The sequence below is a fragment of the Maylandia zebra genome, linkage group LG19 (genome assembly GCF_041146795.1).
Source record: "Maylandia zebra isolate NMK-2024a linkage group LG19, Mzebra_GT3a, whole genome shotgun sequence".
Taxonomy (NCBI): Eukaryota; Metazoa; Chordata; class Actinopteri; order Cichliformes; family Cichlidae; genus Maylandia; species Maylandia zebra.
The window spans coordinates 25,042,017-25,054,721 of record NC_135185.1 but is presented as its reverse complement, the minus strand read 5'-3'; the positions used below and the strand labels follow the sequence as shown (position 1 = coordinate 25,054,721).

Genomic DNA, 12,705 nt, shown 5'->3' with positions numbered 1-12,705 from the left:
TAAGAAAAAAAATTAAATTGGATTTTTTTTTTTCCTTTCCCCCCTTTATTTTAAATTAGGCTTAAGTGCATGTGGGGGGTAGTTTTTCTTTCTCTTTTCTTTTTTTTTTTTTCAAACAAAAGCATGATAACAGCATTAACGTTGAGAATGAATCGAATCATTTCCAAACCAATTAACCTTTGACAGAATGGATGAGTGGACAGGAATAAGAATGGTGCAGGGGAGAGCGGGAGGAAGAGAGGGGTGGGTTGAACAGAGTGGGCAGCGTGTGTGCAGAAATATGGGCTTGGCAGGAAGGGGGCTAACATTTCGAGGTCACTCCTGACTTCAAGCAGGCAGCGAAGGGTCTGAGTGTAAAGGCTATATCTGACTAACACAGACATGCCAGTACTGTTGGCGGTCAGTCTGAATGGGGAAATGTCATATTGTCGTAGACATCGCTACTGGAAGAATGGCGAAGAAAATCAGCACCAAAAAGGAAAGGTGGACACTGAGGAACGGGGAGGACATTGGTCCCTTCAGTCTTACCTTCTTCTCTGTCCTGGCCCGCCTGACTGATTATAGAAGGGGTCTGCAGTTAACCCCACTTATTCTTTATGCTGGCTCACACTCCCTCTCTACCCCAATCTATCTATTTCTATTCCTCCCTTACTGGCTCGCACACAGCTGCAGCCGGTCCATTAAGTTAATTAAAGGCTCCATTTTGAGCTGGAGCCCGCTAGCAAATACGAGTGCCAATCAATAGATCTCTGGCTTATTTTGTGGGAGGGAGGGGTAACGGTGCCGGTGCTGCATTCGGGGACATGATTTGTAGCCTTGGCAGACACACCATGTCCCTCTCTGTCTTGTCCTCTGTCTCTGTCTAATTTGGTAGCCACCCTGCCCGTACCACAATCTCCTTCCCTCACTTCACTGTGATGTCATCTATCACCTCCCTCTCCCGTCTTTACCCCAAGCTATCCATGGCTCTTCCCATCTGTCTAGAAGGAATCACAATCCTATGTTTCCCTAAGAGAGTGCGTGGGCATTTGTTTTAGTCACCATCTGCACAGGGAAGCCAGCTGTGTGGGGTTGCATCTGGTGCTGGAGGCATGGGAGGCTAGGGGGGAAGACAGTAGCAGGGCCGGGATCAATAGGGTGTCCACAGGGATGATGTTAGCTTGGAGACGAGGAAACGAGCAGTGGGCCAAAGGGGAAGAGATTCTCAGTGACTCCAAAGATCACAAAAATGAATTAGAAGTTGATCGAGCCACTCTAAGACATAATCAGAAAGGATTTTTGAAAGTATTTGTAAAAATATTTGCAAAGTGTTTGCAGTATTTGCAATTGTGACATTGTCCACATAAATTTGTCCAAAAGTGCATACATTTCAGGAATAGAAACCAGAAAATTACATAAAACCAGGTTAAAAAACACTGTTCAGTTTTGTTGACACATTAAGCTGAATGCTTTTACAGAGGAAATTTTGGAAATAGCGTTTATCACTTAGAAATCAAACGTGTTATAAATAAGGTGGTGAACAGTATGCAACAAGCCTCTCTGTAAAAACTGTGGGAATATAAATGGGTATAAAACTGGAGAGTTTAGAGTAAGTGGTGCTGAAGTGGACATTTGTGGCTCAGAGTCTGAGAAAAAATACATTTTGAGATGACATCCTTTAGAGATATGTATTGTTAAAATGTATAATTTCACTGGAAACTAAAAAAAATGAATAACAAACATCACTATGAAACATCTCCAGATAATTTCTTGCATTGCATGATTTCTAAATATTTATGTCTAACCATGCAAATAGTAACTTATTAAATATGTACAATCCAGCAATTTTCTTAACTACTTAATTTAGGGTCTCAGGAGAGCTGGAGCCCTTCCCAGCTGACAGGTCACCAGTCAACTGTAGGCAAATTATGCACTGACATTTGTGAACTGAAAAAGCTCAACAGACAAAGCCCAGTAAAATATAATACACATGTGAATTTTGGATTTCTTTAATTTTATAGCCCAAAATTAAACAGTGCATCTAAAAACAATGTTTTTCTCCTTAATATTTTGGCTTACATTTGCATGGCCATACCTCTGAGTCCTGTATAGGACCCAGAGGAAGGACCAAAGAGCTAAACAGCTTTATACTGAGTCATATTGTAAGTCATCTTCTGAAATAAAAGTATCTCCAATGATCCACCATTTTCTCCCAAAATTCATTTTTCCTATTGTCTCGTATCACAGCAAGAGTGGAAGGCCCACAGGCTAAACAACCATCATCAGCTTCACGCGGCGTTCGTCTGCTATGAGTAATGGCTCAGGGCGGCAGGCGGTGTAGCAGTTCAAGATCCACAGACAAGCTCTCTCTCTACTGGATGCCTCCATTCCAACAGTTCCCCTCATTCCTGCAGTCACACCAGCAGCATGGAAGTGGTGCAGCTCATCGGGCTTCTTCCCAGCAGTCATTCGGCAATTCTTTCCCTCCAGGGAGGCAGCCCATGCACATCTTGATGGTTAGCCAGCGTTGTTGGTTGGAGGCCTTTTCCTTCCACCTCCTTCATCTACTCCTCCTTTCTCTTCTCTTCTCTCATTTTTCAGCGAGGATGCATGCTGCTTTTTCCACTTCTCTAATCTAAACTCCCTCTTTCTCTCTTCTCTCTTCTCTCAGTGAAAGCCCAGGGGGGCTTGTTCATATTCTCTCCTCTTATTGTGTTTCATCTCTTTCCTTATGACACAGAACTATCCCCCCAGAGTATCCAGCTTTCAGCCAGGGAGCTGTAGAAAACGCATGGTTAACCCCATTTTATTCTGTCTATTCAAAGGTTCCCTGACAAAGCTCTAGTGCCCACAGCAGATAAGACATCATTGCCAAGGAGCAGAAAGGGAGGTATGGTATGTATTCACCAAAATTAAAGAGAAGGTCATTTTCTGCAAAAGGAGCAGTATTTCCAAGCAAGATGTTGCACCATAATGTGCATCTTAAAAAACAATGGAAAAGCCCACTTGCTGAAGCTTATTTATGAAACAGCTGTTGGGGAAGTGCTTTGCTGCCGTACTTCTGGCTGGGAAAAGTATTTGCTCTTAGATGGGTTACTTTAAGGTTTCTAATGTCTGAATAAAACTTCAGTGGATAATTTTAGCATCATGCTACAGTAACCTTCTGTCAATGATAATCTGAGACATGAAAACTATGAATCATGTAATAGCTAATTTAGGTGCGAGACAGTGGAACAAATGCCATAACCTTACTGCTGGTGCACACGCAGACTGTGTTTCACTTTGCTATTAAATAAGTGAAAAATCACTCGAAAGCAGTAGTTTACTAAATTGACTCCCAAGAACAAGAATACACCGATAATATGTAATACAGCTGTCAAAAAGAGGGGGTCATCAACTATAAGGTATGACACATAAAAATGCAAATAGTTAGATGGTATAAAAAGAGGATGTGCAGGGAGGAAGCCTCCTTTCCACTGCTGTATCTGCAATGACCTCATCTCTCGTGCACCCCACTCTTTTTCCCGTGCTCTTTTTTCATTCTCTGTCTATCTTTCATTTGTATCAAGCGCGCACTCCCACTGCATCTCTCAAGCACATGCACCCTCATCCTCGGTCACCCTAACCACCTCATTTCTCCAGCCCTCCCTCTTCTCCAACTCTCACTCTGTGCGTAATTCAATCATCCCAAGGAGATGGATATCCGTCCCCTAGGAGCGCTTACGCTCTCCATTTCCTAAAGCGCTTGATCAGATTAATTGATTGTCCCCTCCCCATACCCACCACCAGCATCTCTGCGCCCCCTTATACTGGCCAAAGTCAGTGTGGTGGCGGAGGACGAGCAGAAATCCGGTTTGCATTGATATTTTTATAAAATGGCTTTTTCCTGCTGCCCCTAAACAGGCCTTGGACAAAAGGGAATAGATAAAGTAGATGGGCTGGGAGAGGGGAGGGGGCTGACAAGCATGATTTAAAAAAAAAAAAAAAGGAAAATAAAACAACAACCTGGAAGCATACAAGAGAAACACAGAGCTGAACATAAGATCAAGGGACAAGATAAAACAGATAAGCAATCAATGAAATGAAATATACAAGTCTGTTTAGGGGGTTTATAGTACATGTGAGGTGAACGCGTGTGCATGTATCTGAGTGCCACGATGTCTGCCTGTAAGCCTGCAGAGCACAGCGGAGGGTAGAGATGGGGAGTCAAACCAAGCCCCGCAGGGAACGCGGGAAGACCTCAACTCATCCATTATAACTGAGAGCCAAACGGCTGCCATGTCTCCTGATTGCTGAGTCCCTGTGGAGCTCTCTCTCTCTCTCTCTTTGTCTCCCTCTCTCTGTTCCCTCTCTTTCTCTGTCGCTCTCTTTTTGGCACCAGGGATCGCTGTAGATTACACTGCTGTTCCAGGCCTTTGGCTGCTACGTTATGGCAGTGGCCAAATACAAGCACAAACCATACAAGCACTCATGCACACACACACACACACACACACACACACACACACACACACACACACACACACACACACACACACACACACACACACAAAACACGGCACACAAACACACAGGCACACAAAAACACATAGACAGGGATAGGAACTCGCTCGACACTCTCTTATCTACCTGCCGCACATGTTCCCCATACGTGTAAAGCTTTTACCTGAGCGCCCCATTACAGCTGAGGCTTTTACCTCTGGAGAGCCAAATTACCTTTCAGATACAACCTTCCCTTTTTCAACTTGCCCTTGACATTTGGTTCACTTGCTTTCCCCCTGAACATATAGACTCAACCACACATTATAAAGCCATACATACACCGGCAAGCTACACATACAGTCACAAAGCCACACGTCTCTGTGATCATAATGGATCACCCGTGCCTAATAATTTCCACGCATTTATAAGAAGTTTTGTTCTTCAGTTAACCAACTACTCCTTAAAAACCCAATTACACACTTTTTAAAATATGAACATTAATTTATATGAAGACCTGTTAAATTATTTGGTTGGTTTGGAGCCCATTCCCCTGTGAGTGAACGCTATAATCTGCAGTTATGCACAGCAGTGCTCACAATTCCACACTGCCCGCCCAGCGAGATGTGGAGGAGAGTTTTATCTATTGAGTCACTCTTGAAGAAAGCATTTAGTGAGTGAAAGAGACATTCTTTTAGCGGTACTTGAACCGACTAAAAGGAAAGCATGAGTGAATTCTGGTCTGACATTTCACAGTTAACAGTAAAGAAGTTTCCAAAAGTCAAAAACACCAACCTGCTTTATTTCACAACCATGTGTAAAAAGTAAGTTAGAGTCTCCTCTCTGATTTCTAACTGTCAAAGGAGTCACATGCATTGTTGTAGCATAAAAGTACTCTAATTAGCTGGCTAAATAGGGAAAATCCAAGTTCTAATAAAAATGTAAAAACAACAACAACAAACAAACTAACTAAAACAACAAAGAAGAAGAGGTTAAAGGCAAAATCTGAAATATTTTTTTTCAAATAAGCTTCATGTTCACGATGAACAATCGCACAAAAATGTCTGATCACAGGAGCAAAACTGGGAGTAGTTATTGTTTTATTCTGGATTTATACACGTAGGAAAACCAGTAGTGGGAATAGCCCCTTCTTCACTGCCACGTAGCAATGTTTCGGAAACAAAATGTGTTGCCAGTAAGTTATGACATATCTGATTTTCCACCAGAATATTAACTCGTGCAACTGCCTACAGCCCCAGCGCCGGGCTACTACACTGTAAGAGGAGAAATGTTAATAACGCGTAGCTGGTGATTCATTGAGAGGCCAGTAACACATGCTGCTCACCCTGCTGCTCAGAAAGACTATGACTATGTACTGTAAGTGGAAATAGGGAAAAAAGGAACTACCTGTCTGCACCTTTACAAGCGAAATGCTGATATTGATGGCAAAGATTTGTTTGGCTGTGCATGAAGCCTGTTTGTCTATTTTGTGGTCAATTTGAGAAGTGAGTGGCGTTGATGTTTACTGCTTTGCAGAGGTAAATAAGCATAAAAAAATCTTTGTAGGGGGCTTGAACTGCTGACCTGAATGCACACACTAATCAGGTGACAGTAAAAGCAGATATGTACAGCATACACATATATGCTCACAGTCTGTATACATGGGCACACAAGCTAAATAAACATACCAGTCATTTTTCTTTGCGAAAGGCTCTCTCTGTTACTTACCTTCCCCAGACTTTTTATTTGCTAGGGGGCTGTGTTTTCAGACCGGGATTGATCCTGAGCTGCCGTCTTGAACCCCTGCCCCGAGGGCAGCTCAGTGCAAACACGCAGCAACCCCTCTCCACTTACTCCGATCATAGCTGCACTTTTTGTTACAGTATACCCACACATACAGTGCAACATGGGCTGCCTCCAGTAAACAAGAGGCTGGCTAAAATGAGTCATATTCAGCAGGTTTCCCAGACATGGATTAAAGCTAGTCCTGGACTAAAAGATCACTTCAGGAAAGCCAAAACGAACATAACCGCCAAAGATGCTTCAAAGTGCAAGCCCTAAGTGTGAACGAGCACCCAGGAAAACCCTTCTCTTACCGAGGATTTAAAAAATGATGAGGCTGTGTGTAAGTGCTGGGAGGGAGGATCAATAAGCATAACAGCAGCACTGAGTATGACAGCAACAATTACATACACCACATCCCATTTACTGAGTGTTTTTTTCATCGGCAAAACACAAAAGAAATCCATTACTTTTTTTCCAAACACATAGATTCATTTGAACACTTTACATAAATAATTCATTCAAAGGGAGATGCTTTTACAGTGTTTTCACCTGAAGACAGACAGCTAACTAGCAAGAAAGCTCACTCACTCACCCACCCACCTCTCCTTCTCCCTTTGAAGTAGGAAAAAAAGAAAGAGGAAGGGGGCATAATTTTCTTGATTCATTTATCATTGCTTACTATGAATAAATGCCATTAAGCATAGCGGCTGCATGCAGTTGTGAAGTTATGGAATAGCTGGCAGCATAGTGGGAGCTGAAATAAAGCAACATGGTGATTAGAAAAAAAAACCCAAAATGCATCAATTCTACCCACGCTGCAACGGTTCAGAGCGGAGTGTTGAAACACACATATACAATAAACTTGCAAATGCATACACAGTCACTCCCTGAGTTTTTGCTGCGACTGCCCTGAGTTCCTATGGAGTTTGTGATTGATGGATTCTCTGACTGGTGCTGTGGGACAGGTGAAGCCTTTCGAGTGAGCTAATCTACACTGCCTCCTACAGGATAACAGCCCACACTGGGCCCGTGAATATGTGAGAAACTGTCATCTTCACCTCAGCCGAGTCGATAATGATGACGATAAACGGTGTTTGCACAGCACTTATCAAGTCTTCAGATTCAACCGTCACATGTATTTGACAGCAAGGATGGTTTGAAACGTTAGACAGTGCAAAAAAAAAAAAAAAGACTTTAGTTGTATTTCATTCCAGAATTGAGATTGTTGGGGTTATTATCAAAGGATGGCCTTGCTGAGGTTGTCAATACTTTAATTTGCTGCTATTAGCTTTGTATTGCTCCCAAAGGTTATTTAAAGTATCTTTTTTTTCTGACATACAGCGTTACAGCCTTTGCTTCAATACATTAGATTGTGAAAACCACAAGGATAAGTCATCTCTTATCAGAGTGTAGCGTCCCTACCTTCCATGCAATACTGTTCCCTCGGTTTTCATGTTTCACTGCAATCGGAAGCTCCCCACGCTCGTAGTATTTGCGGAATGTGCTTGGTTTGGCAGGGCACTCATGAAAAACCCTGGAAGCTCTGGGACCCACCACCTGGTCAGGCAGAAAAGAGAAAATGGTAATTAAGAGAAAGGAGCAAAATAAAGATTTAAACAGAAGGAGACATGCACAGTGAGTGAGAGTGTTGTTTTATGAAATCAGAATTGACTGTGTTTTCTCCTACAAGAATAGAATCACTCCCACTGCCTTTTCTTTAAAGTAATTCGGGGAGACACATGTGCCTGCTTTTCTGCTCCTCCAAGGAAGGCAAAACACAGAGCGAGTGTGTGCGTTTGTGTGTGTCTGCATTGGCCATGTAGCCAGAGGCACTGCCAGAGGCATTGTTAGGATCATCTTTTCTCTGCCTCCATATTGGATATGTGCTATTACTGTGCCACTGAAAGCCAATGGGACTCCTAACACATCAGCCAGAGTGTCTGCCACTATTGCTGTGGGATCCATTGATGGTGGCGCCACATAAGATATGTAAGTAAATGCAACACCCCTACAAAATAGAGCAAGTAGAGAAAATTATTTTTTAACAATTTCCATGTAGACCTGTGCCGGTGGATGATGATCTCTGGGGACTGACCATGCTTGGTGTGATTGCAGATAGCTGGCCAATCACAGCAACTTTCCCATTAATCCATTCAGTTAAGATTATCATTATTATTATCAGATTAAAATGAAATTTAATATGCCTGACTGTAGTCATTTGTGACAACGGCGTGGACACGCACGGTAACACGCTCACACCTCTGCGATCTTTGATGTGTTCCCCTCATCTCAAAATGAGAGACAACAGCCTTTCTGTCCTGTGTCTTTACAGAGATGCTAGTTTAGCCCAACTACTAAAGTTTGTTCCACCGAATGTGTGTGTTTGAAAGAATAGTAAAGAGTTTTATCACACCAATATAAAAACAGGCTGAATGACTTAGCGGTACTATAGACCTAAAGACAAATAAGCATAAAAAAGCCATGTTTAATATTATGACTTTACATGGTCTTTCGATATTCATCTGTTTATGGTCACTAATTACAATAGACTGAATTGCTGAATAATTCATCTCTGTATGTGAATGGGGCTCTCCTGCTGGTATATCCTCACGTGTTTCTCATCACGCTGAAAGTGGCAAATAATCTCCCCATGGTCTCTCTCTTTCTTTCTCTATTTCTCTCTCTGTCTCTCTCTCTATCTCTTTCTCTCTCTCACACACACACACACACACACACAGGCTGTGTGTGGGTTTTCTTGTGTTTGGGCTACACACTGTGTATTATAGAGGGTGGGTAGTGCTACCATAATGGGTAGAGATTAAAAACATCCCCCTCCCTGGCAACACTAGCACTGGGTACTGGTGATCACACAGGGGGGCGATAAGGCTATGAAGGAAATCGCCCCAGCCCTAGTCCCATGTTACAGTACAACTGGGAAACAAGAAATTGAACTTTTTCATAGCCTATTATTGTTTTCATAGGTGACACATATTTTGGGGACTACCAAACATCATCTCAGTGATATGAGTGAAGAGACTATTTCAGCTGAAGCAGCTAGATTTGTTAAATCTTACAATAATGATCGCCGTATATGTATGTGTTTGTATGTATCCTGTCTTTCTTTTATTGGATGGGCAAATCTGAACAAAACTAACAAATACTGTTAAACAACATCTGTAGGGTTTAAAAAAAATGTGTTATGATTCCAGATTTTTTGATTTTCATATATATTATGTTCATCTCATTACCTCCCCTGTGAATGGTTCATTTTTTGATTGCATTTGTTTGTTTATAGTTAAGACTAAAATATTACACCTTTGCAACAACACAGTGTAGTGGATGAATGGCAGAAAGCCAGAGTCACTATTTTCCCCATCTGTGTCCCTTGTGTGCATTCCTTGCCATCTGTGTCACACTGCCACATGACTGTCAGATGTGTGGATGTCATTAATCCTCAGATTACCACTCTTGGAGGAGCTGAATTATGCCACAGAGACCCACACACAGAAAAGTGGGTCTGGGATGCGTTATCTTCGGCAGGACATCCTCAGATGGCTGTCCAACTTGACAGATTTTAAAGAGGATCCGAGCTATTACATGCTACTCAAAGTTTTCATGTTACATCACTCGCTAGTGTTGCCTGTTGGTGACTTGAGTTCAATTTAAATACTAGAAGGGCACTAGGAGAGCGTATCCTTTACCAAGGCCAATGAGTTCACCAAGCTTCACGAATTTCAGCCTGGTAGGTTTTGCATAATCTTGCTGACAGACAATCATCGCGATCGTGGCTCAAGAGTTGGGAGTTTGCCTTGTAATCGGAAGGTTCCCGGTTCGAGCTCCTCCTCAAGTTGTGTCCTTGGGCAAGACACTTCACCCGTTGCCTACTGGTGGTGGTCAGAGGGCCCGATGGCACCAGTGTCCGGCAGCCTCGCCTCTGTCAGTGCGCCCCAGGGCAGCTGTGGCTACAATGTAGCTTGCCATCACCAGTGTGTGAATGTGTGTGTGAATGGGTGGATGACAGGTTGTGTAAAGCGCTTTGGAGTCCTTAGGGACTAGAAAAGTGCTATACAAATACAGGCCATTTACCAAACTGCACCGAAAACATACCTCTGCCTGGCTCTCGCTTCGGAGCAGGACTATAAAAAAATTACAACTCCAAATGTATCTCAGTAAAACTGCCACCAAGGAATGATGCAACGTGGATCAAACTTTAAGCTGCGCGTGCAATACGATGTAGTGGGTGCCAGGATCAATAGACTCTGGAGAAACAAAAAAGAGAAACTACCGTGAGGGACCCCAGGTGAGTGTCGTCGAGCGCTCAGTGCATTTAAACAGCCCTAATGCACCGTGGGATTGCAGCACAGTCATTTCAAATGAATCCGTTTGGAGCATTTGTTTACCATGCCAGGGAATACTGAATAATATTATGCTGATTAATAGGCACAGGTTTGTATACCTGCAGGAAAAAGACAACCCAAACAAAATGTCTGTGACTAACAATGCATGTAAAACACAAGAAAAGGCACTCTGCAGTACCGTTGCTCTACTAGTCTTAAGGAATCCCAGCAAACATGTATACCTATTATCAGGCTGTTATTTTGAGTTTAAACTCAGTTACATTACCATAAATGTTACCTATCGTTTCGAATAATCCCATCAACAGTGCCCTTATAAAGAGACTTTTCCTTTTTATTAGATTCAAAACCAATTAGTCTATAATTGCTTGGATTGCTTTAACTTAGCATTTTCATGAATAGAAAGTGTCAGCTTGCCTCATTAGAATTTTATTTCTGCCTTGTCACATCACATAAGTTAATACAACACTGGGATTGTTGTTTCATTTAGACTCTGAAGCACACACCACTATTATCTGTTTGCCTTCTCTCTCTCTTTTTTGTGTGTTTTCTCATTCTCTTCATTGTTGGAGTTTTGTTTTTTTCTCTTTTTTCCAGCTGAGGAAATAGCTGAGGAAATAGGAAGCTGTAAGGCTTGCAAGATCACTGCTGCTCCAGCCTGCAGGAGTGACAAAGCCCTCATATCCAGGTAGCTACGGCGGTGGTTGAGCCACGCTGCACGGGGAGGCTAAAAATAGCTCAGACTGTCCAGCGAGGAGAGAATGAAGCCAGACTGCATTGACTGGCTGAGCAGCTTTTATGGTCAGGAATGATGACGCTGCAGTCAATTCAGTGGCCTGTGTTCATAGCAGAGGTGTTGCAAGCTTCAAAGTCACCTCCCTGTTTTCTCTTCAATTATCATCACCGGCAGACAGTTCACGTCAACATTCATATGCATGTGTGCATATGAATGTTGCCAAACACAGAAGCCCCTTCCCCTTTGTTGCTGATGTAGGCCACCATTCCCAGCAGGTTACAGAGAACTATAAGAGGAATAGCGTTGTGGGGAGATTACCACCTGCTGTCTTCCAGATGTAATTCCTGTTATTTGCCTGCTGCTTTTCTGCCATTTTTCAGAAGTGTTTCTAAAGCTTTTGCATGCTGTGAGGAAACCCACAAAAAATAACTAGCCACTAACTTTGTTTATCTCAATTTGACTCCTAACATATACTCTATGAGGAAAGCTATACAATCCTCACTTAAGCAACTTAAGCAACGTCTATGTGTGAGAAACTCTGTATATCTGCGAAAATGTGTTGATAAATTGTAAATATTAGCCTGGTCTTTTCTTCATTCTGTGATTTAGGTTTATCTTGCAATCAAAGTAAAAATAGTCATATAAGAACAGGATTTGATGTTATAGAAAATGTGAGAAACCTTCTTTGCAAACCTAAAATCATCCCTGTTCTAAAACACTGGCATAAACAGAGAAAAAAAAAAGAAAAGGCAGACAACTGCACAAGAAGATAACCTCCCGCCCTTCTGTAGAGGCCATAAAGAGAGTCTGCAAGACAACAGACTACAGAACAGAGAGAGGTGGTGTAAGGCAATAAGTGTCTGTTTTGTGTGCCCCTGGAGCACATATCAGAGAGTCATAACAAGGCAGTGCTGGTCAGATGAGCTCCAGGCTGTCATTTCTCTCCTTCGTCTACACTCTGCCTCCAGATCTGTTTCCTCCCTAATGCTGTTGTCCGCTCCAACTACATTCACCGTAAACCTGGCTGCCGTTAGAACCACCGAGGCAGTAAAGCACAAACACGCGCTCGCACACCACACATGCTGAGTTCCCCACGGGCAAGCCGAGCAGAGGTGTGATTGAACAGCAGCAGGGCCTTGTGCTCCTGTCATTTATAAAGGTGTCATCATGAGAAACAGAGATGCTCCCTCTAACCTTATTAGTATGGTTCTCATAATGTTGACATACAGAGTGAAGTCGAGCACCCAAAAACAGGCAATATAGCAATATATGCGATATTGTATATTGTATAAAAATTATTTCCCAAGACATTTCTCAAATGGAGGTTATTTTGGTTCAGGAGTATTATCATTTTTCCTTATCAAATAATCA

At 42.5% G+C, this 12,705-nt stretch overlaps 1 protein-coding gene across 4 annotated transcripts in view; it reads right to left on the bottom strand.

Annotated features, from left to right (window-relative positions):
* Positions 1–12,705, bottom strand: part of pacrg (PARK2 co-regulated) — a 148,030-nt gene that overhangs the window by 116,966 nt on the left and 18,359 nt on the right. For all 4 annotated transcript variants that reach the window (XR_001167756.2, XM_004540402.3, XM_004540405.3 and 1 more), the window contains exon 2: positions 7,666–7,800. Coding sequence is in view for 3 of the 4 variants with exons in the window: in XM_004540402.3 (XP_004540459.1) it covers positions 7,666–7,800 (135 nt within the window). In the remaining variant the exon portion in view is untranslated. The remainder of the gene's footprint in view (positions 1–7,665; positions 7,801–12,705) is intronic.